This window comes from Aphanomyces astaci, assembly GCF_000520075.1.
Source record: "Aphanomyces astaci strain APO3 unplaced genomic scaffold supercont1.68, whole genome shotgun sequence".
NCBI classification, from domain to species: domain Eukaryota; phylum Oomycota; class Saprolegniomycetes; order Saprolegniales; family Verrucalvaceae; genus Aphanomyces; species Aphanomyces astaci.
The window spans coordinates 22480-50144 of NW_009798331.1; the positions used below are offsets into that span (position 1 = coordinate 22480).

General features: G+C 49.1%; 7 protein-coding genes and 1 pseudogene across 9 annotated transcripts; 4 read left to right on the forward strand and 4 right to left on the reverse strand.

Annotated features, from left to right (window-relative positions):
• Positions 1–1333: 1333 nt before the first annotated feature.
• H257_15222 lies at positions 1334–2215 on the forward strand. 2 transcript variants are annotated; one of them, XM_009843245.1, is made up of 2 exons: positions 1334–1681; positions 1725–2215. In XM_009843245.1, exons 1-2 carry the CDS (start codon positions 1355–1357, stop codon positions 2160–2162), a joined length of 765 nt encoding a protein of 254 aa, XP_009841547.1. In that variant the 5' UTR covers positions 1334–1354; the 3' UTR covers positions 2163–2215. The 2 variants fall into 2 exon arrangements, with proteins under 2 accessions (XP_009841547.1, XP_009841546.1); XM_009843244.1 differs by having other exon boundaries at positions 1749–2215.
• Positions 2216–2265: 50 nt separating this feature from the next.
• On the reverse strand, positions 2266–3315 carry H257_15223 (hypothetical protein; the record flags this gene model as incomplete). The annotated part of the gene is made up of 2 exons (XM_009843246.1): positions 2266–2760; positions 2884–3315. The coding sequence occupies 2 exons, from the start codon at positions 3313–3315 to the stop codon at positions 2266–2268; spliced, it is 927 nt and encodes a 308-aa protein (XP_009841548.1).
• Positions 3316–4587: 1272 nt separating this feature from the next.
• H257_15224 (hypothetical protein) lies at positions 4588–5607 on the reverse strand (the record flags this gene model as incomplete). Its single annotated transcript, XM_009843247.1, has 1 exon — positions 4588–5607. The coding sequence occupies one exon, from the start codon at positions 5605–5607 to the stop codon at positions 4687–4689; it is 921 nt and encodes a 306-aa protein (XP_009841549.1). The 3' UTR covers positions 4588–4686.
• Positions 5608–14189: 8582 nt separating this feature from the next.
• Positions 14190–15908, reverse strand: H257_15225 (hypothetical protein; the record flags this gene model as incomplete). Its single annotated transcript, XM_009843248.1, has 1 exon — positions 14190–15908. One exon carries the CDS (start codon positions 15906–15908, stop codon positions 14190–14192), a length of 1719 nt encoding a protein of 572 aa, XP_009841550.1.
• Positions 15909–16969: 1061 nt separating this feature from the next.
• H257_15226 lies at positions 16970–17044 on the reverse strand (annotated as a pseudogene). The gene has a single exon. The product of its transcript is annotated as a tRNA-OTHER (tRNA).
• A 1448-nt stretch (positions 17045–18492) lies between these two features.
• On the forward strand, positions 18493–18840 carry H257_15227 (hypothetical protein; the record flags this gene model as incomplete). The annotated part of the gene is made up of 3 exons (XM_009843249.1): positions 18493–18573; positions 18611–18708; positions 18741–18840. 3 exons carry the CDS (start codon positions 18493–18495, stop codon positions 18838–18840), a joined length of 279 nt encoding a protein of 92 aa, XP_009841551.1.
• A 3194-nt stretch (positions 18841–22034) lies between these two features.
• H257_15228 (hypothetical protein) lies at positions 22035–23359 on the forward strand (the record flags this gene model as incomplete). The annotated part of the gene is made up of 3 exons (XM_009843250.1): positions 22035–22441; positions 22522–22801; positions 22874–23359. 3 exons carry the CDS (start codon positions 22035–22037, stop codon positions 23357–23359), a joined length of 1173 nt encoding a protein of 390 aa, XP_009841552.1.
• Positions 23360–23661: 302 nt separating this feature from the next.
• Positions 23662–25814, forward strand: H257_15229 (hypothetical protein; the record flags this gene model as incomplete). The annotated part of the gene is made up of 2 exons (XM_009843251.1): positions 23662–24001; positions 25765–25814. The coding sequence occupies 2 exons, from the start codon at positions 23662–23664 to the stop codon at positions 25812–25814; spliced, it is 390 nt and encodes a 129-aa protein (XP_009841553.1).
• Positions 25815–27665: the final 1851 nt, after the last annotated feature.

Below are 27665 nucleotides of genomic sequence, written 5' to 3' on the forward strand. Positions count from 1 at the left end.
AGGCCCAGGCTAGGACTTACCGAACCTCCCTCGGTACACTGTAAGTGTATTGACTGTGATGCCTGGATTACAGCGAAGTGATTCGCTGGTTGATGGGCACATAACCTGAATGATAATGAAGACACTTTTGGATTTGTCATCGAAGTCTACCGTCGTGAGCACGGTAGCTGGTTGTGCAAGCCGGCGCAGACAACAGGCACGTTGGAGTCGTCCGACGGTAGCTGATGCCTTTCAACGGGCAAGGTCGTGGTGACGGAATGGATGCTTACTACAGTCAACGTTGATGTCGAAACTACTTCCGTAGTACATGACTATGATATTCCATCGACGTATAATTGCACTCGTATCATGCAGCCTGCATTGCCAAGGACTATCCTCAATAGTGTTTCGTGATGAGCACGGATTTGTGATTGAATTATCCAATCACTGTACACGAGTGTTTTCATTGGTTAAATATGAAATCGTAGGCAATCTCCCTACGAATTCCATAAATAAGTCAATTTACAGTCTCAGGCCCATAAGCACCGGTCACCACTTGCAGAGAAGAGCTCCTACCCTCGCAGCCTTCAGCTGATGTTGTAAAACATAATGCATTCTATCTACTACGTTGGATATATAGCTACGCTACACCAGATTTCGTGCCAAAACAGCGCAATAAGACCAGAACGATCACGTTGATTTGGAGCTGCGTCGGCCTGTGGCGTACGATTAATTTCGGCCTACGCCACAAGCCGACAAAGTTTCGCCGAGGGCGACTGGTGGCTTGAAACACACTGTGCACTGTTGAATCATGGCCACCAGGCTTCAATTGCAACACCTTGTGGCTGAGTCGTTGTACTCATACGCTGGGTGCTGTTGAATGCAGCAGGACTATCCCGCTACCCTATATTTAGACCAGCTATTACCATCGTCAACAAACTCACCGACAATAGTTTGACATTTGACACCCTCACTTCCCAGGACATGACTGAAATTGGGATACAGTACCTCCGCAAACATGATAACTTGAAATTAGTTTACCACATGATCGGCTATATTCCACGCCGACTTTCTTGTGAGAACGACGAAATGCGTTGTGATAGTGACAAATTTTGTTGTGATGAAAACCTGTATTCCACCATAATCATCACTAAGCGTTGCTGCAGTTTTCGGTTCAAAAGGAAGTCACTTGTTTCGTAACTACTAAGTTTGACAGTAGAGGGATTTTGCTATCATAAATTTCACAATACAATTAGCGAGTGAGGATTTCAGCCGAGTCCATTGGAAAATTCAGCGTAACAATATTTCAGTCAGAATTTCTGACTCGACAAACCTTTTTATACTCACTGTACACCACTAATTGCTTGTTTCTCCAATGGCCGATCAGTACGACGTGCAAGCTGAGGGTAAGAAGAAACCAGCTCATGGTTTCACGACCCCGCAGGATGTGGACCTCATCAAGGAGGTTATGTCTATATGCCCGCATGATGCGCCCTACGGACAAACAAGTGCTCGATGGGCAGAAGTAGGTGAACACATGCGCACCATTCACGTCGATAGTCTCAGTGCTACGGGCTGCAGAAAGCGTTGCGACGACCTACTCGTAGCCTTCCAGAAGGCCATGTTGGCATCATTGCGTGCATCTGGAACGGATGAGGAATATGATGAGCGAGAACAATTGCTACAAGATCTCTCGGACATGGTACGCGGATGCCGAAGGAAGGAGTATCACCTGTATGAAATAGATCGACATGATCTCCAACAAGAAGAAAGCCACCAAGGAAGACAAGTGCAAGAAAATGGACAAGCGTGAGTCAGACGGTCACACCGTGCGTTCAGCCGCCCTCACGGGGATGAAGCGCAAGTCGTTGGGGGATGAAGGAGACGACAACGATTCTGACGAAGCAAAGAAGACGATGATGAAGAAGGAAAGACGCAGCTCTGCCATCATGAAGGAGTCAGTCAACGCCGTCATGAGCTTCACTTCAATTATGGAAAATACCAACAAGTTCAAGATCGATGAGCTCGCATTCCAGAAGGAGTCCAACGCAATCGCCATGCGCAAGCTTGAACTCGACGAGAAGCGCTACCTCCTTGACAAGGCCGAGCGAGAAGCACGGTTTGCTCTTGAACAACAGGAACGCCAAGGACAAATGGATTTCATGAGGGGACTCTTGAAATGATGCGTTCTATAACTAAAAAAATGTAATTCATTTTGCATTTACTGCATACAAACAAGTTGTCTAGCCTCAAAGCACCGAATATTGTGTTTACTGTTAATTTGTCTTAAGCTTGGGGGCGCAGGTATTCCTCCGCCGTTGGAGGTTTCATTCCAAAGTAGCTGGAAACTTGATTGCCTTCCTTCATGCAGGTGTGCACGTTCGTTAGGATGACAGCAACACTATAGTGCACGCCTACGGCATGGAACCAAAGCTTCTGTCCTCCTCTATAGTCGACAAATGTCCACAAATTGCGGACTATACCAAACCCCCACTCCACGCTGACACGGACTGCACTCATACGACGATTAAATTCGGCCTCGCGCACGTCCAATCTTGCTCCTTTAATTCCGGATGCAATCACATCATTGATCCCATACGCGGGGTCTCCGTAGATCACGTAACGGGTGTTTTCGACGGGTAGCTTGTCTTGTAGCTTACTAACAAGCTGGCTCCGAGCGAGAAGATAAGCATCATGGCGAGAGCCAGGCTCAGGACCGTGGAGATGAACAATAATTCCATCCGGCGACATTACAGCTTGGTACTTGAGGGCATGTTTGCGCTACCAAAACATTACACAATTCGATATTAAGTCAGCAATATATTGCGTGTATTAACAGTATAACTTATGCCCATTGTATACCACCTATTCCACTTGTTTACTTGGGCGACAAATTCCGCGAACTGTGCCGTCAATAAACCCAATGCAGGTCTTCAGAGGCGCCCCTTGCATGTAAATAGCATCACCGCAGCGCTGCATCCATTGGCTGTCGAGTCGCTGATAGTCCCAGTCGAGGAGGTGGCCGAATCGCTCATACACATGTAGCATTGCCGCGTTTGAAAGTGCAGACAACGCCTCTCGGCTGCGCCCAAATGTTTGAACCATGGACCCAAGACGATGAGGCCACGCCAGACGAATGAGCATGATGCAAACGACCTCGATAGCAGTCGCGTGGTAGCGGGCCTTGGTGATGAAGGGATCGGGGAACCCAAGAAGACGTGCGAGTTCGGGGATATCGGTCTTACCGAAACGGAACATGAATCGGCAGTCCGCTTCGGTCTGGGAGTTGAAGTTGAACCGTCCAGTAGGGATGGTGATGGCGCGTGTGGAGTTCATCTACTCCACGAGCTCAGCTACCAGTGGCAACACTGGTAAGATGTGTTCCATGAAGAGTATGATGCAAAGTGTGAAAATTTGTGACAGCAAAAGCTCGTGACCAATGAAAAAACCCAATTAAATTTACTTGTAAACTGTAAGGGGAAAATCATGTGGATTCTGGGTGCAAAATCACTCTAGTATCTTTGAACAAATGCGATATGTCTGCTTGGAGAGATGTATGGCTACATATGGTACAGTATGATTGTTGATACCCGAGATGGCTTGGAGCTGGTTGGGGATTACCAAAGTAACAGCCGGATAATGCATTGGACTGCGAATTCCACGAAACCCATTATCCGGAGGTGACTCCTGTGACGCCCGAAACTTTAGGGCTTCTTACGTGTCACGGAAGGCATCATCGCTTCGGATGTGAAAGTGTGCTGCCGGGAGAACTGCGCTAAATACGAATGTGCAGCTTGAACCGATTGTCATTGATGAAGAATGTGCTCGTGCAACAAGCGATCATTCTTTCTCGGTCGTATAGTGTTTCAATAGACTTTTCAATGAGTTCAAGTTATAGTCACTTCGTCAGTCACGGTCTCGCCAGCAAGTCGTTTTGATTCATTTCGGATCTATCTAGCCAACATACGATGAAGACTTTGTGGATGGATCCGAATTGAACCAAAGCGACCAAATTATAGAGCTCAATGGCAGCACGGTGTACAGTGCGTGTGTCATGACTACAGTTTAGAGACTTTGTAATCGTAGCTCAGGATTTTAGAGGTGGCAGGAGACTCCAATAAAAACACATTGAAAGAAAGTTGTGCTTTCCAGTAAATGTAAGTTTGGCTTAACATGGATGCTGGACGATTCGATTCGAGCACCACTGCGAGGTGAGAGTAGCAATTTCTTCTATTTCATAGAATAGTCCAAGTACTTAGGGTGCGTCTGGTAACCGGAAATATTGCGCAATATTCAGGACCAAAACGCCATTTTGGGACCGAATTCAACAAATCTGATCAAAATTGAAGCATTGGCTTGCTTGAAGCGTTTTAACCCAAATCCAATAATTCCACGTGGGATTTATTCGTTGAAGTGATCTCAAACGCCAATTTTACCTCCATTTTGAAAATGGCATTTTGGTTAATCCCATATTGCGAGAAAATGGAATATTATTTTCGAAGTGTTACCAGATGCACCCTAATAACAAGTGGAGGGTTTCGTAAGAGTATTCGTAACAACCCAATTATCAGATGAGTCGGTGGAGGAACAATTTTGACCCGAAAGGTACTCCAGTCGAAGAAATTTGATTCAAACAGCTCTAGCCGTGAATTACATACTTACACATCGAGATAATATATCTACAGTCCACAGGGCCACCCAAGATCTCTAGACTCCGCACCACTTAAACACAGGCACTTGAGCGCATTGGGCGGCAGACCACCCGGCAAAGCACGCGTTGGTGGGGGCGTAGTAGCAGTTGGCGCACGTTCCACACTGACCCGGTACGGGGGCTGGCGTAGGGTTGGACGGCGCGCTGGTCTGGGGAGGCTGCGTGGGGATGGTCGGCTTGGACGTGCTGGGGGCTTGGGGCTGCGTGGGCCTGGGAGGCTGCGTGGCCACCGCCGACGTGGACGGCTTGGCGCTGGACGGGGTCGGGTTGGATGCGCCACACGTGTTGCTGATGTACACGTCGGCGCAGTTCCAAAAGTGTTCTTGGCCAAGGGCGCCCACGCCGGCGTTGTTCCAGCCCGTGTAATGCCAGCGAAGCACGCAGTGCGAGTCGCCGTCGCACGTGACGCCGCTGGGGAGGACGTACTGGATGTCGAAGAAGCCGTTGCCGGGCGGCACTTGCCACTCCTTCAACCCTGACGGCTCGGCCAGCGCTTGAAAGCACTCTTCCGTCTCCTTGTCGTTCAAGTGGTTCAGCTTGCACAGACCGAACTCAAAGTACCCCTTGTGGTTGGCCGTCAATTGGACTTGGACGTCGATGGTCGACCCCGGCGCGTAGCACGCCCCCACGACCTTCTCGCGGTGTTGGGGGAACCGACCATACACGCCGCCGGTCTCGTGCTCTCGGACGCCCGTGTACGGGTCGCCGCAGATGCCGTTCTTGCCGCCGCTGGTCTGGCCAATGCCGCCGGCGCTCAGGCCGTTGTCGCTGTAGTTGATGGGAACCAGGCCCTTGTATTGGGGCAGTTTGCCAATGTACCCGCGGTGCGGAGGCGACACCAGGCGACCGTGGGCGTCGGCGAGGTGGGCGACGGCAGATGTAGGGGTTGCAGTCGCTGCTATCCTGGTGATCTTCATACACTATAAGCTAGTCATGATGTCGTGAATGGTGGCTCTAACCTCGTAGAATGATGATTGTATGCTTTCACATGTAGATAAGCTACAAGCACAATCGTTGTGGAGGGGACAGCAGGTCGTGGGGGGTTATGAACGATGTAGGGGATGCAATCGATACAGCTGTAGCGATTTACATGCACTATGTGCAAGTCGCGCATAGTGGCTGAAACCTGTACTTTTAGGTGTGGATTTTACCGCCACTCTGACCCAATTGCTAGCATTTACACGAATAACTTGTCGTTGAGCTCCACACACAGCTGTACGTTTTACTTCTTAACTTTCACGCAAAGTCACATTGCACACACATAACGCATACTAGTACAAAGGAATATCACAGGGCTAATGTCAAATTGCTAGCTCAACTGCTGGCATGGTTCAGGACTCTAGAATGCTTTTCTTGCCTTACTAGCAGAAATGGATTTGGTCATCGTTGGTGCGTAGGCTGGGTGTGTCCGCCTACGCCACAAACCGGCAAAGTTGCCATAGGAGTCTGGTAGCACGCAGTGCAATTCACACTACTGCTCCAGGTCACGAGGCCTAGAGCAATCGTTCGAGGTTTAGTCCCATGTAGCTACGTATTCGCAGTAACGTTAATACCAGTACTGTATATCCTGATTCACGTCTGCTTCATCCCATCGGTGGTTGGTAATAGGGCCGACGATAAGTTTAAGGTATTTCGTGCTTTCTCTACCCTTATTCCGATGATTACCATAACCGAAAAAGTCACCCTAACCACTCTCACTACTTTTTCAACAGGCTTTTTGTCCATATGACTCCCTCGTACTAGTATCTGGTTTAGCAATTTGTTCAAACCAAGGAGAACCGTGTTGAACGCTGATCCTGAAATAGAGATGGCCTTGGAGCGGGAGATCGAAGTCGTGGCGCCAGCCAGCCCGCAACGCAATTGACACTTTCTTCGAGACCGAGCGCTTGAACGACTGGAACACGGCATATCAAGCGGTTGGAAGAGGTGAGTTGAATTGGGAGGGAGGTACAATAACAGTATGTCGTAGGCATGGCATATAGCGGCGGTGTTGGGGGAAAAGTGCGAAAAGCAATTATCCATGACAAGGAAAGCAGGCCTCGAGTTACGATAAATCAATTTCCAATCGCCAAATTTTTCAAGCCACCCGTCGAGATGTTGGCAGTCATGAACGCCTTTGGCGCCGTCGTCACCATAGCGCGTTTAAAAGGGCAGAAGTCGAGGATAGTGGTATCAAAGCTTTGACCGGGCAGGATGAACGCCGGGGAAACAGGCGTGCTGTCTGCTGCCGCAGCGACAACGATGGACAAGTGGTAGGAGTCACTTTGGTCCGTCAAGTGCACACTTCTGGAGTCTCGAGTAGCCACAACTTTCTTGCTTTTTGTCTTTGTCTTGAAACTCGTTTCGTCAACATTGAAAATGTCACTGGCAGTACACTTGAACTGCAAGCAAGCATGAAGTAGTTAATAGAAATACTTCAGCGTTCCCTCGCGTGTGACTGAGTCGCGCCTTTTAGACAAGTTCAGAGTGAGTCTGTCAGTCAAAATTCGATGACGTTCGCTGAAACGCTTGTACCATCCACGTCCAAGTAGTTGGGGTGCTTGATGCTCGACGGACAAAATCTGCGACGCTGCCGCAATGATTTCGCTGCGGTCAACGGACCACCGCGATTGTTGCCTCGCTCCAATCCACGTGACTATGTCCTTTTCAACGTGCGCGGTCAGCGTTGTCTTCGGGCCACGTTTTTAGGTGGTTGGCGCACTCCCTTCTTTGACCTTTTTGAGGGCCCGAAAAAGGGTGCTGCGTGATATGTCAGAGCTCTGGGCAACGGCGGCGATGCTCTCACCTGCTTGAACACGCTCGACAGCTTCCAAGGTCTTTTGGTTTACAGGCATCACTGGAAATGCCGCGAAACTAAAAAAAAATGTCAGTAATTTTATTGTTTTAGAGGGAAAAAAGATGGACGCAGTCCATGGTTGAGGCGTGTAATATAATTTTAATGCGAATATTATCATATCCAATCATACAAGGCCAACTTGATTATTGAGATTTTATTGCCGTGTCAACAATTGATGCATTACCTTACTCTTACTCTGTTCCATATCTTTTGCAGAATTTTATATTATCGTACTCTTACCAGTTAACTGATTTTTTATAATTAACTCTAATTTGAATACATACTTGTAGTTTGTATGCCCATATTAGAAATAGTATAATAAAATAGGTCGCTAAATATTCTGGATGAATAACCGGCAAGTGGTTGTCTCGTCGACACCTTTGCAGGACGAGTTAACACATTCAAACCATGCCAACACTACAGTATGGCGACCTTACTAGAGATCAAGTTGAACCCCGGTAACATGGGAAGCTATTGTGCTTTCCGGTTAAACTAGCCAATTGTAAGCTATTGTGAAAATCGCCAACAAAAAGCCGCGATGATATGCCAACAACATCCGCGATGATATGATTGAATAGAATTTCGAGATTTGGGCAGAAATTGGACATCCAACTGAGTTTTCCACAACTGACTGGGCAGTATGATGAGGTGTAGTATTCGGATCGGGGCGATTTCAGAACAACGCGTGGAAATTTTGAGTAGAACACACAATAATGATTGGTACTAATGTGCATGTTTCGCTGTTATAATGTGATACACCAAAGCGAGGTAGTGTCAGTCGGAACGAGTGAAACTCGGCACTTGGTACTTAGCGTATGAACGTGGCGAAACGCGGTCATGGGTGCAATGATGATATTGGACATCTTGAGTTTTCTTTAGGGTGCGTCTGGTAACATTTCAAAAATAATATTCCATTTTCTCGCAAAATGGGATTAACCAAAATGTCATTTTCAAAATGGAGGTAAAAGGTCCATTTTGTAATGTGGCGTTTTGGACCTCTTCAACGAGTAAATCCCACGCGGAATTATTGGATTTGGGTTAAAACTCTTCAAGCAAGACATGTTTCAATATGATCAGATTTATTGAATTCGGCCCCAAAATGGCGTTTTGGGCCTGAATATTGCAATATTTCCGGTTACCAGACGAACCCTTAAACTAAATGAAAAATTGGTCAAGTCTTGAAATGAATATAAAATGTTTTCGAAATGTAAACAGCCCAGTTTACATTTTGTAAACTGAAAGTTCAATACTTTGACCTAAAAAACACTACCTAAATTCTGTCCAAATCCTTCCAATTTTTATGTCCATTGACCCCTCACCAAGGTTTCCACGAATATGTAATCAGATTCATGAACTGCGTGTTGGTTCACGTGAAATCACACCTCGAACATTGCAGGTTCGTCAGTTTCATGGTCCTTCAACCTAAAAAACCCAACCTAAACCCCCTTGAATTTAATATCGCTTTAGCTCATATAACAGAGCGCAATGTTGAGATTATGCTCCTAGATTGTTGAATGAAAATACGTTCAAATAGAGTCAAAATTGGCCACGAAAGTGCATCAATCGCGTCAGTGTACAAAATGTAAACACCTGTTTACATTTTGTTAATTGCCAAAAGTATTCTATTTTCGTTTGAAAATTGACCTGTCGAATTGAATATAGTTACGTTTTGCGAGTTTTGCCCATGCGAAACCGGTTTTCGCGATTTCCCGCAGCCTCTGGTCAACGTTCCCAAATGAACTTCATAGTAAGTTATTGCAATAGAGTGATATTGCACCAAGAATCCACACGAATTTTCCAATACAATTTCCATGAAAATCCTTGAGGGAATATCTTGTTGGGAAGGTGCTTTTGCTATAGGAAAATTCACATTTAAGCAGAACTACCGCTGTGTTTGTTGTTGAGACTCTTCTGGAGCACCTACCGGTAGTGCACGCATCCCAATCTTTACGCATATCAACAACCCAGTGCAGTAGGTGCAATGTGTGCAGTTTGTGACCTTGCACCATCCCGATAGGCTGTTGGGTGAGTCGTGCCGACGTACAAACACGACCGATTTGTGGTGGTCGATCAACACATGGATAGGTTTTATCGGTTGGCTGGTTTGCGTTCGGCACTATCCCACCTCTTGCTTATGTTATCCTCGCTCACCTACTACAGTATTGCCTACCTACCGCTCATCTACGTTTACATGAGCCGACCGAATATGCCATTCATCCAAGCTAAATTGGTAATTTAGCATGTTCAAGTGTTTTGATTGGCTGCTGCTGTGTGTCAAGAGGTATTCCATGTCAGAAATTATCTTCTAACGTTATAACACCATACTTGAAAGTAACACAACACCGTCGACGTAATTAGTGCTGTCCATACTAATTCATGCGCCGTAGAGTCTACAAGTTCTCTCAAGAATCTACAACTTATGTCGAGAATATACAACTTCTGGTAAGAATATACAACGGCAACCATGACTACAGTATTCATACAAGTGCTTTACTTTAACTTTATGTGCTTTGGAATATCAGGATCAGTTTGTTCGGTATGTCAACCTATTACAACACCCACTTACGTACTCCATGTCAAGAAGGGTCACTTTGGCCGTTCTTGCTTTGGTAGAATTCCTATGTCTATTACACTAAACTCCAACTCTAGAGCCGTATAGTCCAAGTCCAACTTACGGCTGAAGAGTGGTGCGAAGTAACGAAAGACATCTACAGTCTCCCTATGGCGTCCGATAGGGGCGATCTCGATGCAATTGCATTATCGCTGGCGCAAAATGGAGTGTGCATCTGCCGGGGTGGGCAGATTCAAGGTGAAATTTTACAAGTGGTGGAATGATGTATTCGGCTCGAATTACTGAAACGGAAAGGAGTAGATGGCGCCTGCTCCTTGCCGTCCATTGGTCGGTACTTTTGGTGGTTGGAGTACCATATGGATTGGTAGAGTGTATCGACCCCCTTTTCGGATCTGAGAGTTTAGGTAGTTTGAGTGGCTCGTTGTCACTCACTTCGCCTTTTACCTTTGAATATTCCAACGTTTTGGTTTCGATCGGTTTTGAAGTGGTTGAGATAACACAACAAAGAATTCTTTAGTCAAAGTCTCCTGTTGCCCACAAGTTTGTGTGCATCTACTCGTGTTTGATCTCTCTCGTTTGCAGCGATCTACATTTTACCCGTACGCAGCGCCTTTTCGTGCTCTGTGACTAACATACCCCCGAGAGAATGTCGTCTCCACCCGGAACGGCTGGTCTGGTGCTCCGACGCACCGTCTCTCAAGAGATGCAATACGCACCCACGATGTCGTTGCCGTCAACGCCAACAGCTTGTGCGTTGCCGTTCGCGGCTTATCCCCCAGAAATCGCTGCCGTTCAGCGGTTGGGTCAGCACCTGGGCAATCAAGTGCAGGCAGCTGTCCACGAACAATCCGCGCGGCTGGACGACGTGCAGAATGCTGTCGGCGCCCAGACGCGACATACCTACGAGCAGATGGTGCACCTACACCATCAACAGCAGCTGTATTAGCAGCAGCAAATGGAAATGAACAATCGGTTGATGGCTGAGCTAGAGGAGCAGCGCCGCCAACAAGAAGTCCTCGTCGAGCAGCTGCACGTACAGAAAAAGCAGACTGAGGCCCATGAGCAAGGTTTGCACCAAGCTGCTGCCGCGTCTGTCAAGCACGGCGAGCAGCTGGAGGAGATGCGACGTTGGACTAGCGCCCGTTGGCATGCCTTCTCGGCGACCCCGGGGCCGGCTATTGCAGCGCCCACGGCTGCCCCCGCGGTCGCGGGCGTCCAAGTCGTCTATGGGTTGCAAGAGGTACCCAAAGCCCCGTCGTTCAACGGCAGCACCAAGGTGCAGATGCGCAAGTTCATGGACCAGTACGAGGCGTACGCCCGTGAAGTCAACATCGTGAACGCCCAGCGCCCCGGTGGTGCCCAGATCCAGCGCGCGCCGCTGAGCGGATGCATCGACCCGTTATCGGTCGAGCGAATCGCTTACTGGGAAATTGGGAAGGCCAGCCACGAGCTGACCGAAGAGGACTGGAAGGTTTTCTTCATTGGTGCCAAGCACTGCCATCCTGTGGACATGTCCAAGTTGGACGTCGCGATGGCCAAGCTCAAGATGGACACGACCGTGCAGTCGGCCGAGTCCCGGGTGTCAAAATTGGTCTCGGATTTCGAAGCGGTACTCGTGCGCCTCTCAATGGAGGGTTTTGCGGAGGCCGAGCCAAAACTAACTGTCGACTATCTCGTCGCGGCCGTCCAGCCACCGGCCGTGCGCGCCCGTGTCAAGGAACTCATGAAGTTGAACGAGAATAGCAGCCTCAAGAAGGACGCGCGCGATTTCAAGCGCTGGCTGGCGGACTACATGCGTCGCTACGGCGAGTTCGAGCCGCTGATGGCCGCGGCGGTGCCCACCACCGCCAAGCCCGACAAGTTGCCTGCGTCGACCAAGACCTCCAAGGCTGGGAAGGCCCCCAAGGGCGTGGCCGTCGTGAACGTCGACAAGATCCCGAAGTCGAACTTCACCCAAGAGAAGCGTGCGTATTTCAAGTGTCTGAGCCCCGAGCACAATGTGTTCAAATGCCCTAAGGTCGTGGACGGCGAAGCCAAGCTCCTGATGGAACGTGCCCGTTCCATCTGGAAAGAAACCAAGTCGGTAACTGTCGTCGAGACGGTCGACGTTGCCGAGGTGTCCCTCGACAATGCCGTGATGTGCGCTGCCCACGTTGTGTGTGTGGCTGGTCAGGCCGTTTCGCTGGACGCGTCCTTCGACAGCGGCGCCGATCAAAGTGTGGTGCCCCCTCGACGCTGGCCAAACTCAAAATGCAAGGCCGGAACGTCCTCGTGACTAAGCTCAATACCCCCATGAAGGTCAAGGGTTTGTTGGCCCTGCCCACACCGTCACCGAGGAAGCCACGATGGACCTGCGGTTCTAGACGGACGCCGGCCCACTGATGCTCACGAATGTCAAGTGCTGGGTGTCGATGGGCAACCTGCCCGCCAACGTCGGCGACGTCCTGTTGAGCCGCGCCATCATGTATAAGTTGGGGTTCGACCCACGCGCCATGCTGCGTGAGGCCGCGTCCTTTACCGATGCAATCGACATGGCCGACGCGGTCTCGCACAGCGGGGTCGTACAGGCCGTGCTGGCCGTGTCCCACGAGCTCGTGGATGGCTTGGCCGAGGAAGAGAAGAAGCTGTTGCCCCTGGAGTTGGACTCATGTTTCCCCGACATGGTTGCCGTCGATGCTTCCGCCGAGACCGCCAAAGTCAAGGTGGTGTTGGATGCGAAGGTGGTTGAGGCCGTGACCGCCGGCTGCGGAAGTGAGTTTGCCGCCAACTTGGCAGCGCTCCTCGACAAGTACGTCGACGTATTCCGATTGAGTCTGGGCCGCGACCCACCCGTCAAGATGCCGCCGTTGAAGGTGCACTTGGCCAATGGGGCGCGGCCGATATGATGCAAGGCCCGTCGGTACTCCCTGCCACAACGCGAATTCATGCAGCAACATGTGAAGGAGTTGGAGGCAGCCGGTTTTGTCTACCGGAACCCCGCCAGCCGGTGGGCCTCGGCCCCCCTGATCGTACGCAAGCCCCACACCAAGGATGAGTTCCGAATGACGGTGGACCTGCGACCGATCAACAGCCAGACCGAGCAGATCGCCTGGCCGATGCCCATGTTCGAGGTGGTGGTGGATCATTTGAGTGGCGCTGAGGGCATCCCTCAGCGATGACACCAGTCCAATAATCAGTGCGTTTGGCTAAGGAATGGCCGAGATATAATTTTTTGTCCGAGGTATAATTTTTGTGTTTGCGATGAACGCGACATGTGTCGAGAAGACATAATGTGTACATGGCATACGGAACATTCCCTACCGCACTGCTCAGATTATTTAACACCTGTTAATATTTGTGATCAATGTATTCACGTGTGAATGCTCCACCACGCGCAAATGCTCCTCCACGTGGTAAGCATACCATTACCACGTGTATGCACACCATTGTTGTAACGGCACGTGTAAATATACCAAAAACTACGTTCAAATATGCTTTTCCCCCACACCATACACCACCATGCGCTTGAAGCAACGCTCTCGTGACTCGTCGATGTGGACCTGCGTTATCTTGTTGGATCCAAACATCACCGCGCGTGCTACCACCAGGAAACTTTGCTTGAATTGCTAGCACAACCTTGTTGACCACCGCGTCGAAGTACAAGGTATTTTGTTCCACAACACGGCTTACCTGCCCTTTTCCCGGCGAGAGGGTATTCGGTGAAGGATTGGGGCTCACTCCTCGCCACGGCACCGCCTGCACAAAATTATACGACCTCCGCTACGCTGCAATTTTGTAGGCGGATGCTCTGTCGTCCCTCGATCGCTACTCTAAGGCTAGGTCAATTCTATTGTGTTCTGATGATACAATCAGTACACATGCGTCTCTTCCCCGATTTCTTGATTCCTTAATCTTGTTTGCACGACGAGCCTTTGATTCACATGGAGAGCAGCCGGTGGCTTCGGTTGAGGTCCACCTGTGACATGGCCGGACTTGGATGAAGTCACCACAACATGAACATTGGAACCGTCAGGATAACACGAGATATGCAATGTTGATTACTATTACAAGGTAGTAGTATACGTTACTTCAAAATGCAAGACACCTTTTTTCTACTTGAGGGGGCACTTGCCCGTCTTGGGGTCAAATACTCCGTTGCCCCCTGCGATGCGGTAGCACTTGGTGGAGGGGAAGATGGACATGATGTTGCTGGTCACGGTGAACGTCACGCACATAACAAATGTGGCCACGAGGATCACTCCCGCCACTTTACTCTTGCCACCGCGGGCCTTCAACGCCTGAATTTCCGCCTTTTGGGGAGGCAGCAAAAACAACCAAACCAACGACGCCAGTTTGAACCCGTACGAAATAAAGTACACGTATGTGACGTCCCACCGCACCTCGAGCGTGTCGGACTTGATGTCGTTCTGACGTACTTTGAAGAACGAGTTGACGTACTTGTAAAAGATGCTGGCAAACGGCCCCGAGAGGTTGCTCACAGTGGACACGAGGCCGTACATGGCGCCTTCGTTGCCCTTGTCAGCGATTTCCACGGCGCAGTACGTGGACACGATGAATCGGATGCCGTTGGGGATCTCGTCAGCCAAAGCCACGCCCGTGAAGAACCACTGGTTGCGCACGACATCCCAGATGGTCACGAACACGACAAAGCCATCGATGACGATGATCCCGATGGTGCCGGCGGCGATGGTCCACCGCCAGTTCCAGTTAAGTCCCCATTTGCCCACAACCACCAAAATGCCAGCAAACAGCGCATTGCCAATGATGTTCGAGAGCGAATCGTTGAGAGGTTCGACCCCCGCCCAGTAAGTCGAGATGGGAAACCCCGCAGTGGTGCGGACGCCGTTGAACACGTTGCTCAGTAATCGGAACAAACAGATTTGCCACACCACGCGGCTCTGGAGTGAATTCCAAAACGTGCCCCACCATTGGGCGAAGGAACAAGGCTCAGTCTTCTTCTCCACGAGGAGGAATACCGTCGAGAGCACCACGAGCACACACGGCACCAAGCAAATGCCATACGGAGCATTCGGCGACAACGCAAACGAAAACGATCCGGCGTAGTTGGGGCCGTTCAGCCCGAACGCAGTCACCAAGTACGCGAAGATGCCAGTGAGCGTGCGCACGGTGTAGATGGCGGTCTGGATGCGGCCGCGGATGGCCACAGGTTCTCGCTGGGCGTACTCGACCACCATCGCGTCCGATGCACTCGCAGCCAAGACATACCCAAACGCGATAAACATGGACAGAAGGGTGAACAGCGTGCCGTTGTCGGGGGCGGCCAAGTTGAAGTACTGAAGCTCTGACTTGGGCACCTTTTCCAACGGAGTGGCGCAGTATTTGGTCTTTTCGCGGTTGCAAAATGGCTCGCCGAACGGCGAAAACGTCATCACACTCAAACAGATCATCGTGATGGTCCACCCGACTAACATCCACGACTTACGACGGTAGCCATAGATGGGGACGCAATCCGACAACAAGCCAAAGATGACCTTGAACGACCACCCGATCAGAACCAACACCCTGTACGACGACGTTTGGTACCCCTCCAAGTTGAGGTAGATGTTGAAGAGGGGGTAGTTGAGCGCCGGGATCATGCCGTAGATGACTCCGATGGCGCCGTACTGCATGAACAGGGCAAACGCTTCGCGGGAGAACAAGTCCAGCGCCCCCCCCTCGGTCAACGCCCCGCCTTCCAGGTCCTTGGGAGATTTTGCTTCGGCGTACCCGTCAACGTCTTTGGTCGTGACCGAGTGGACGTACGACACGCGTTCCTCCAAGTCCGCTGCCTTGTTGTCGTGGCTTGCCATGGCAGACGCGAAATTGAAAATGAATTGATTGCTGCGACTCCGCCAATTCCGCTGAAGGTGGGATCAGGTTCCTTGAACACACGTCTCAGGGTAAATCACTTCGGGGTTGAGAGTAAGCGAGTAAGCATAGCGTGGCAAATCACAAGTTTATCGGAATGGCCACGCATGTCGCGGATATTCTCCTGAAACGTTCTGTCGCAAAAGCCTGGAGTTGCAAGAGGTCGCAGTGGAACCGAGCAAGGAGGCCGATTCTGTGTTGCTGTTGATATGAAGAGTACAAAGGGTGAAATTCTAACACGGACACAAACACAGCTAATACGTATCGATAAACTAGTAATGACACTAAGCAGTGCACACAAGCTGAAGTCAAACGCAATTTGGACAAGCGAAAGGCCCGGAGTACCATGAAGTACTCGATAACGTTGTATAGAGGGCTAGAACTGTTGTACCGGAGTACTTAGCTCAACAGTTATGAAGTATTTATTGTGCTTTCGAGTGAAATTTCGTGTTGTGGCGTGGTTTCTCGTTGGTATATAAATCGATTTGATTGGCTACTTCAGATGAGCTCAAAATTACTAGCCAATCAAAAACTTCTCAATGAATTCAACCAATCAGATCGATTGTGGATCGGTTTCGATTCGAAACCCCGAACCCCAAAACCACTTCAATATCTCAATGAAACTGTTCAAACTAATAAACTCTAGTTAGATGAGGCATATTTTTTGTACTCTGACCACCTCAAATACTAGTATGCGTATCTGGTTAGCTCTTGCTAACCACTGGTGATGCGCTTGTTAACCCCTAGCATGATTAATTGAGTTTGGATTATCATTTTTAAGACATTCCTCCGCGAGGGCCGACACTAGAACCACATGTTATGGAACCGCTTCGCCAATTGTAACGCGCCTGCTCGACCAGGGGCGGTGTGTAATCTTCAGTTTTTACTTCGCTCTACGCTTCATACCTCGTGCTTCGACCGATCTTCTTCGAAGTTCGGGCCTCGTCTTCGTACGCGGCCCTTGTTATCCGGATTCCCCAGGGGAGGGACGGATAAATCCTTGCGGAAATAATCCGGGGATCGAACCCACGACCTTTGTGTTAAGAAACCGATGCTCTACCACCTGAGCTATTCCCCCCCCCTAAACCCCTAGCATGAGTTGAGGTGGTCAGAGTGCAAAAAATATGCCTCATTTAACTAGAGTTCATTGGTTTGAACGGTTTTCAGTCTTGGCTGAACAGTATTCAGATTTGTTGAACGTTTTTCAGGGTTAGTCAGGATGGCCCACATATAGTGGAAGCCAATAGCATTTTTCATATTATATGCATAAAAATAGGTGATGATCTGAGAAATATCCTCTCATAATCGATACTAGTACACGTTATCAGAAGCCGAGCAAGCGTAACACTGGGTAGGTTGTCCACTTCACAGTTGCGACATCTGAAAAGTTGAACTCATCTGAATGAAGTACAGTAGGTATGATATAATTCAATCGTTGCCTACATCCATGCCAATAGCCAACCAGGACTGTCAATTACACCTTGTCAAAATCTACAGTAGTACCATGTGGACTCGAGCCAAGACTGAAAACCGTTCAATCTAATAAACTCTAGTTAGATTAGGCATATTTTTTTGTACTCTGACCACCTCAACTCATACTAGGGGTTAAGTGTATCTCCGTGGTTAGCGATAGCTGACCACTGGTGATTGGTCGTGGGGATTTAGCATTATACTTCGAAGTTTGTGCACGCGGGGGTAGGACGAAGTCCCGGGGTTACAGGGTTACGGAAGAAAATTATCCCGGTAGGCTGTTGGGTGCGTCGTGCCGACGTACAAACACGACCGATTTGTGGTGGTCGATGAACACATGTATAGATTTACATGTATCTGTGGACGTTCGGCGCTATCCACCGCTTGCCTGCAGCACAGATGGTTCAACAATCCCGGTTTGAGCAACACTATAAGACCTCTTGACGTATGCTCAAGCCTCCAGTATCCAGTAATCCCCAATATCCCAGTCATTTGCAGACGTCTGTATGTTATCCTCGCTCACCTACTACAGTACTAGTATTATTCGTATGTTAAGAGAAGCCCCCACGTGTATAAATTATACAAATTTAAAGAGGTTATCCACTGTATGCTGAAGTTCAAGTTGTGGATGTTAAGAGCGTCATACAAATATCTAGATATCGATAATTTAAGCATTTCGTGACATAATTATCTGATATTAGAGGTAGTGTTATTAGAGGTAGTGTTATGTATAGAGGTGAGTCTTTATAGAATTTAGGAGACCATATTGGCTACTACCTCTGTCCGAAAATAGTTACCCCAAACGGAATATTTGAGAAATGAACGTGAAGTTGGTCGAACTATTCCATTCTGAAAACAGATGCATCATTAGTAGCCTCTAGAGCACACCAATAGCATCGCTTCGTACCAAACTACACCCAATCACAACAGATTCCGCCACACAGAGCCCCAATACTTAAACCTATACAACTTGGACGATTTGTCTCAAAACGGAGGTATCCGGATGTCCGGTTACGGATAAAACAAACGTTATCCGTATCAACGAGCGTGTCAAGGATGGGAATCCAAATGTGCGCCAAGAAGGACCTCACGGACAACGATCGAACTGCAATCCTACAGCAGCTTCTCGCGCGGATGGTTGATCACAAGACATTGCCACGAGGTGCCTGAGCAGACGTCGCCGTCTCCTTTGGTGTTGACCGAAGCATGGTTCGCCGAATCTGGCACCGAGATGCAGTCGACCTGTCCGACAAGCTTCCCCCGTGCCAGTCTGTCTGCTCAAGGAAAAAAGGTCGTTCTGGCAGGAACCTCAAGCACGACTCTGTTGCTGCCTGTCTCAAACTCGTGCCCAAGGCTCGACGGACAACATTTGGGTCCATCGCTGCCGCCGTGGGCATCGATTAATTGTTGTAATGTATGTTGCGCGTATTCCATTGGTCAGATTAGAGGCATTTCTTACAGTAGTACACTTGAGGCAACTTTTCTCGGAATCTCAGTTTTTCAGTTTGGGGTAACAATTTTCGGACAGAGCTAGTATTTCATTGGTGCCACCAGCGACGTGCAAGTGGCGAGGTGCAAGTGCCGAGGGCCATGGCCGCTCTGCACGCGACCAGTCAACAGCGGTATAGTACAAGACAAGCAACTTCATCATTGATTCATTCCTATAGTAGGTTCGGATGCCTCCTGGACTATGATCCCTGGTCTTCTGTCCTCAGCGGTTGTGTTGAGCCGTCACGGTGTTCTCGAGAACAACATGACATCTTACTTTGGTGACCGCGGTGACGGCATCACGCAGTTCCAACGATAACTTCAGTCTACCTTGTGCGCCATATCTTCACGCTCCCCACCATCACATAACCGATAGTACTAGTAACGTTACCGGTACCTTAACCCCTCGTTCATCACACAAGCCGTACATGTAGTAGTAGTACACACACATGTAGTAGTATCGATACAGCACATAAACAGCACTGCTGCAATATAGTGTCGTTAATGTAGTGCTCTAATGCGGTCCATCCTCTCCATTGTCCTCTCATGCACCTGCTGAATATTAGTGAATCATGCTTCCTCTCAAATGGGCTTTCATTTGCCTGTTTGCTTACGCTCCTAGCTCTCAGTTTTTCACTTTGTGCTTCCGTGTGGCTGCCTGCCGATTTGACGCTTGCGGCAACGCGGCACGTTGGGTGCACTGTTTGATGGCTGTGATGTTCCCAAGACACCTCTCATCTACAATATATATTTGAATTGAGTGAAATTAATTCCGTGAGGCCAACTATAGCCAAGTGCAAAGGTTGGAGTCGAAGGAACAACCTCTAACAGTGCGAACTTAACCAAGCGCCGAAAGCGCTGCAGCAACTTCTTGCTCGGCGATGGGCTGGTCCTGAATGGTTGCGCTCTGAACGTTGACAACTCTTCGACCATCGTTCCCAGCAAAAGGAACGTTGCGCACAAACCATGCACTGTACGCTGGGTATATATCCCTACGAATTGAAGTCAGGTCAAACGTGAGGACGCTCAAACCTTTGAAGTGTTTGTTGAATAATTCGCATGGGTTGTTCGTTGTTGGGAAACCACTCGGGGTGTGGTACACTTGCCAATTCGTGGTGTCCCCCGAGAACCATTGCGTTTCGAAGTATCGGACAAAATCCTTCGTGACGAGGACTTCACATGCTGACCATGCGGCTTTGGCCGCTCCCCAGTGTTGCTGGCATTCGACTCCACTTCGGCTGTAGTGCATCATGAACATGTGCTTTGAAACCAAGGCCTTCACATTCTGTGGTACCGCGCCCAAACGCTTGTTGACGCAGGCCACACAATGGTAGAAACACATTAGTAGTGTCTTGATTCCAAGTTGGGGCAGGTTTTTCATGGCAGCGATTGGGGCTTTGGCCGCGTCACCCATGACGTAGTCCAGTTTGAGTGGACTACCCACAACCGCCTCGTACACCTTCATCAACTCGCGCATCGCCCATTCGTACTCGTCAGTTGACTCTTCGCCAATCACGAAGAACGCGACAGGATGGAACCTGCCCCCGGGGTCCGTCATCCCGCAAATCAAGACGGGGTACGCCATGGAATTGATCTTGTACGTGGCGTCCCAATGGAAAATGAACGTGGAACGGTCGCGGTTCATTCCGTAACTGCTTCGTCGTGATGCCAACTTTGAACACCCCAGATTGTCCACCGTAACCGATTTGTGGAGCGTCCACGACGTCGAAACCAAAGGAGAAGTATGTCGTGCTGTCCCACCCGACGTCAAGTCTGCTCTCCACAAGTAGGCGGGCCATCACGGATGGCTTGCTGTGCTCGTTAAGGGTACTGAGCCGGTAGTATCGATAGCGATCTTGAAATGTCTTTAAGTGTGGCATTGCATGTGCAGGAATCACACTTTTTAGTCGATGTTGTGCCCGGCTTGGCGTGATGCCTTCAGCGAAGAGGCGGTCCGCTTGGTCTCGAATACTGCGGGACATTGCGCCTGAGCGTTCAGGGTCACAATCCCCATATTGGCCCCGTTTGTACACCACCGATCGTTTCGACGTGGAGCAGGTGAAGACACGTAGTTGCTTGGTGCAATGGCCGCGACATGTGCACTTCATGTACCGCGTGCACATGTCATGCACCCCAGGACCAAGACACACCGTGCATCTTGTTGTTTTGGTGGATTGGGTGGATGATGGGGCCACACTGTCTTTGGCAAGCGCGTAGGACTCGAACTCGCCCATCCTTAGCCAGTCGAGGATGGTATTCTTCCGCGGTTGATTTGACATCGCGAGGATATCTGCAACAACTACGGGAGTGGTGTCGTCACTCGCGTACGACCCGTCGTCACTGCTGATGTCCTCCTCGTCCATTCCACCGATGTCCCAGTCGATGCTGGCAAATATGTCCCACGCGTTGTTGTCATCAAAGTCGAACGAACCATCGTAGTCTCCTTCGCCATCGTCGTCTACTTCACTGTCTACTGGGACGATGACAGCCTGCCTTCCGATGGCGTCGACCGCACCATCATACCACAATCTGTGCTGATAAAGTGGTGCTTGTGTCAGACGAAGCGGTGGGAGTTGCGGTGAGTCATGACGGCCATCCTCACAGGGCGACGGCACAGGAACACGCACAGCGCCAGCGTTTCCCCGAAACAAAGCACGCTGGAGAAGCGATGACACGGAAGACAGCATAGGTCAGGAAGGGAACAAGTACAAGTTTAATTTGTAAAGCTAAGCCGCATGACATTACATTACATTGTGGCTGAACGCGTGGCGAGCGATGCTTCAAAGCCAGAAATTTTTCACACACCTCCTTTTTTTGGGTACCGCCGGAACCAATATCTGTGAAATAGCATACGAGATGGCAAAAACATAATAGAAAAAATAATGTTTTTGGTTGTACAAGCTATCGTGATGAGTATACCTTGTTCGAAATAATAATTCAAAGTTTATATAGCCACCATGTATTTTTAAAAGGTCAGCTATCGTGATGGATGTACCTTGTTCGAAATAATATGTACAAGTTCATATAGCCAACACGTATTTTAAAAATGTCAAATAACATAACCTCAAACCATCCACCTACGTGGCGGACATTTTTGGACGTGGAGGGGCATGAGCTACGTTCGGCCGACGCGTGCACCAATTCACCGCACGTACGGCGAAAAACAAGACCTGCTCCGGGCATGGAATGCTGTTGAAGGCGGTGGCATGACTCTCGTTGCTTTCTGCCCGGTCACGGCAGATACCTCTGTCCACTTTCGAAAAGGGGTGAACAATCAAGACAGAATCAACCGAGTCTCGACAGACCGCGTCAACAACCACATCGCCCCACGAGCGTCCATATTGCAACGACAATCCAAGCCAGTCGACCCTCGACGGCTGCAGCTGCATGCGTGGATGGCCACAGCACGTTCCCCAATCAACCTGGAACTTATGCGTGTCAAGGTGAGTGAGCTTTGGCCCGAGTGGGACGACATCAGTCATCCCGCATTCAAGCACTCCAATTACTTTGCCAAGTGGTGCCGTCGTGTCGCTGCAAGTTTTGAAACCCGGCGCCAAGCCAATGTTGCCGCCGCCTCGACGACACTGTAAGTGGCAGTGAACCCAACGGCGTTGACACCTTTGATGCCACTGAAACGGGCGAACAAGACGGCGGTCCCTCAGGCGAAGACACCGAAACCGACGATGAATTGTCGACACGTGACCCAGCCCTCGACAGAACGTATGGAACCTCTAAAAAGGCGCCATGCCGCCCCTTCCGAAAAAGCGTGGTGTCAGAAGACGCTGATCTGTTCGATAACGACGATTCTTTGGCCGACAGCGACTTCGCCACACTTCTCAAAAATTCCAGCCACCCCTTTTCCTGCCCATTCTCCCCTGTACGCTCCGTCCCTCGAGCCACTCTAAGGCCTATGAATGGGCCACTTCCGTGTGCTGTTGGCTCCTCAAAGTCACACCCTTCGGCTGCCTCCAGTGAGGACTCGTACGACAGCGACTTTGAGGATTACTTCAAAATGACGTCAGTCCCAGTGAAGTTCCCCAAGGCACTAGGCGGCAAACGTATTGGAAAGACTCCCCGAACAAAATGCAGGCCCCGGGACCACACCAATCCACGAGACATCACGCCAGCGCCTGCCCCACCTTCCCCTGCCTACCCCAAGGACCCCGCCACTCGACGAGCCGCCACTGAACTATCAGCCGAACCCGCCCCTGTCCACCCCAAGGACCCCGCCACTCGACGAGCCGCCACTCCACTATCTGCTGCACCAACCCCTGCCACACGACGAGGCTCCAATGAAGCATCAGCTACGCGGGCCTCTACCAACCCCAAGGACCCCGCCATATCCATCAAACGCGGGGCGACGGCCCCCCCTACAAAGATCAAGCCTACCAAAGCGCCTCGGAATCTGAACGAGGCACCCACGTTATCGTCCTAACTGAAAGCGATGATTCCGAGGACGACGTCAAGTTTGACTCTGTGGAAGCGGACCCCGATGCCCTTGGCCGCATTTACACCCATGTCGAGACTTGTCAACCCGGTTTGAGCCTTCCACCACGACTTGCACGTTCCTCCAGAGGGAAACGATTTTCAAGTGGAATCCACAACTCTCACTGCGGCCGCTGTTCTCGCGAGTTTCCTTGCAACTCATTCAGGTTGTGTGACAACTTGATGATGCAAACGGGGTGTGCTCCAAACCGCTGAAGCTCGATGGAATTTTGCCAAAATCAAACGATCCAGATGAAGCGATTCCCAAAGACAACTGTGGTCCAAAATGACCTGCTCAAACACGGCCTCCGAATTGACGTGGATGTACGAAGCGAGACAAAGATAATCGAGTACGTTGGCGAGTACATGAGCAAGATGGACGTTTTGCGCCAGAAACGCCTAAAGCAAGGTACCACCGATTGGTATTTGGCCCGCGTTGGTTCCAGCGAAGATTTGTACATTGACGCGGGACGTGTGGGCAATCATTCGAGGTTCATCAACCACTCATGCATTCCAAACTGCCGGTTTCAAACATGGTATGTCGACACCAAGCCTCGGTTAATGGTCGTCGCCAACCAAGCTCTTGAACGAGGTACTATACTATCGCGTGACTATATGGACGCAGGATGGAACATCCCGTGCCTTTGTGGTGCTTGTGATGGGAACTACAGCACTGCAATTGATTTGTCGAGCGCTAGCGATAAATAATCCACAATTTTATCCACAACCTTTTTAAAAAGTTCAATTTGTTTGGATGGCTTCACTTTTTTGGAAATTGTCGAATAATTCTACAATATCATGCTCAAAATCTCAAATTGTGTGGATGACTCACGTTTTTGTCACGTCGCAGGGTTGCTCTGAACTCACATTAGACACTTGAAGTGTCTCGTGGAGACTATCCCACCATCATTTCCTCAATGTTCAGTTTTACTCATCATTTTTTGTCCGTCCACCCAAAATACCACTGTAATCACAGCTGGTTGCCTCAAAATTACCACCAAACGACACACATTCAGTGGGTTCGTCCGATTTTCCGTTTTTCCTTCGCGTTTTTCCGCTTTTGAGTCCGAATTTACCAGGTTGCCAAAAGGTATTCCCAGTCAGAAACTCTGACATAATCCAGAAAATGACATGAAATATGGACGAAAATACTGGAACGGCATCGTAATGCACGACGAATTATATTTTCGATTTGTTGAAAACAAATTGGCCAAGTTTCAATTATTTTCACTTACAAATGCCAAGTGATTAAATTTGAGAAACTATTTGTTTAAGCAAATAGGAAAACGTAATGTTGACTTACTTAGTGAATGCATTGGGATGCGTTGATTGATCAAATATTATCATTGGTTGCATACTTACTACGAAGTATATTAGTACAGTATATTATTTTTCACTGTGGTGGGCCTAGAAATGCCTTACTGTACATCCTAATTAGTTGTAGATGTACCGTATCCTGGAAGCAGTAATACTGGTACACTGTAGTAAATACAGTACTGTAGAAGTAGTACTACGTAGTACTCTGGAGTAGTCCTCCAAGTACATGTACGTATGGAGTAGTAATCTTGGGTAGTACCATGTAGTACTCCGGAGTACTGTAGTACTATTAATATGTACTAGTACTTCGTACTAGTAGTAAGCACAGTACTCTGGAGTAACGTTAGTACGATTTCGAAGTACTTCGAAGTACTAGTAAAGTAGTAAGCTACTACATAGTAGTAATTATTCAAAGGAGCATTAACTGGAGCACAACAATCAGCCCCCCCCACAAACGCCCAAACTATGGAACCCCACACTACATAACCATCCACCACGCCTAGTCATTACAGAGAACAGCATCCCCGACGAATTAGAACCAATAGGTACGAACTTCAAGTCCTCGTGTAATCGATAAGCTTACTACTAATACTGCTAATAACGTTATATATATTGTTCCTGAATATCTTTAATCCACATGTATTATCTGTGACGAATCCCGTTGGCTTGAACAAATTGAACCTGCAGACTTGTTAGTAGACGAATGTACGTTTGACGCAGGAGTTTCCAGATGAATGTCGAAAAGCAAAAACGACACCCAGCCCAAACCATGCATCAATAATAATCCAAAATACAAATAACACTCACGAATGATGAAATCGAACGATTTAACAATAGACAAAAAATTCCATTGAGAGGGTGCGACCAGAGCTCACGAAATCGCAGTAGACATTAGTATTCGGTATCACTGGTCGTTTAAAACCAAGGCCTAACCTGGGAAGAGCCCCATCGTCGCCTTGAACGCCTCGAACCCGCGGACATGTTAGTAGAGGCCCAAATCACACACACGAATGATGAAATCGAACGATATAATAATAGACAAAAAAACCATTGAGCAGGTGCGACCAGAGCTCACGAAATCGCAGTAGACATTTTAGTATTCGGTATCACTGGTCGTTTAAAATCAAGGCCTAACCTGGGAAGAACCCTATCATCGCCTTGAACGACTGGAACCGCACGATGACGTACCTGGACGTTTAATGTTGATGTACAGTACAGGCGCCATGTTTTCCCTACTTATTCGCCGTGGCCAAATCGAAACCCCATAGTCGAAAGCTACTTTTCGTTACTGTGGCCATGTAACGGTAGCGAGCTTCACAGAGTAAATTGGAAAGTGATTAGATTGTCGTCTTAAACTACTAACTACGAGAATGTATACTATACTAAACTACATCAAGTAATGTTTTTTCTCTACGGCTTCTTCAACGGCCTTGCCCGTTAATGGTGCGACAATCTTTAGCTTGTTCCACAGCCTTGCCATCGTTTTGTTAACGATGCGACAAGCTGTATTCTTGGTCGGCAACCTTGCCATCGTTCCATTCTCCCCCGGTTGTCGACTTGGCAGCTTGGATTCTTGAACGCAGGTCTTCAAGCAATTGTTTGAAATGGGAAACATGCTTGATGCTGCGCTCAAGCTTCCAAGTTGCTTCGTGCTCGGGCAAACCATGCGACTTGAACAAGTATTCTTTCTTCCGATTGAACTGTCGTTGCTTCCACAGCGCTTCAACGATGTGCAGTTCATTTCCCGCATCGTCGAGAATATTTGGAATTGCTTTGGGTATTGGTCTTCCATGAAATCGTTCTGGGTTTTGAATATGATGCTTCAAGCGGTCCACATTGAAGACATCGTGAAGCCTGCTTCAACTGCATCGCATTGGCGTTCACAATTTCTTGTGCCTTGAACTGCCCAATGAATCGTGGCACGAGCTTCGCCTTTTCATCCTTGTTTTTGACTTGAGCATGCTTGAACGTAATGTTTTGCGTCACCAGCATCACATAATCGCCTTCCTTGAACTCTACCAACGATCGCTTCTTGTCGTAGTAGTTCCTCTGTCGAGCTTGTGCTTTCTGGAGGTTGTCAAGTGCCATACGTACGAGTTCCTTGCGGTGTTCCGCGAAGTTCTTTGCATACTCGTTTAGTGCCTCGTTCAGCGCTGGGTTGCGTAACTTTCTTCCCGTATCCACTTCAAATGGTGTTAACCCCGTTGACGCTTGAACTAGGCCTTGATGTGCATATTCAATGGTTCCAAGATGTTTTGACCAGTTGTGACCCAAGTATGAGACTTGACATCTCAAATCATCTTTGAGGGTCCGATTTTGTCGTTCGGTGGCTCCATCACTTTGCGCTCGACCCGCCGTCGTCATGCAATGCTTGACGCCCATGATCTTCATCAACGCTTGCCAAAATTCACTCGTGAACTTGGAATCTCGGTCGCTGATGACAACTGCTGGCAAACCATGGTATCGCACGACTGCATCGAAGAACTCCTTCGCTGCTTGGAGAGCATCGACGTTTGACGCTGTCGCACAGTACAGTATGTAGGACGCTTTGATGTTTTGTCAACGCACGTCATGATCGCATCCTTTCCGTTCGAGACTGGTAAACCCGTGATCCAGTCCATCGAAACTGTGTGTCAACATTCCTCAGGCGATTCGATCGGGATCATTCTTCCTTTCGCCTTGGCGCTGCTTGCCTTGCATCGCACACAAGTTTCACACGCCGCAACATAGAGGTTCACGTCTTCTTCAAGACTGCTCCAATAATACCATTGTGCAATGTGCAATTGCGTTCGCCGTACGCCGGGATGAGCTGTGGTGCTCGTGTCATGACTCTGTGAAATAATCTCGCCCTTGAGGTAGTCGTCGTTTGGAACACACAACTTCCACACTTGGTCCTTCGACTTCACGAAGAAGAGTCCATCCTTCTTCTCGAACTTGTC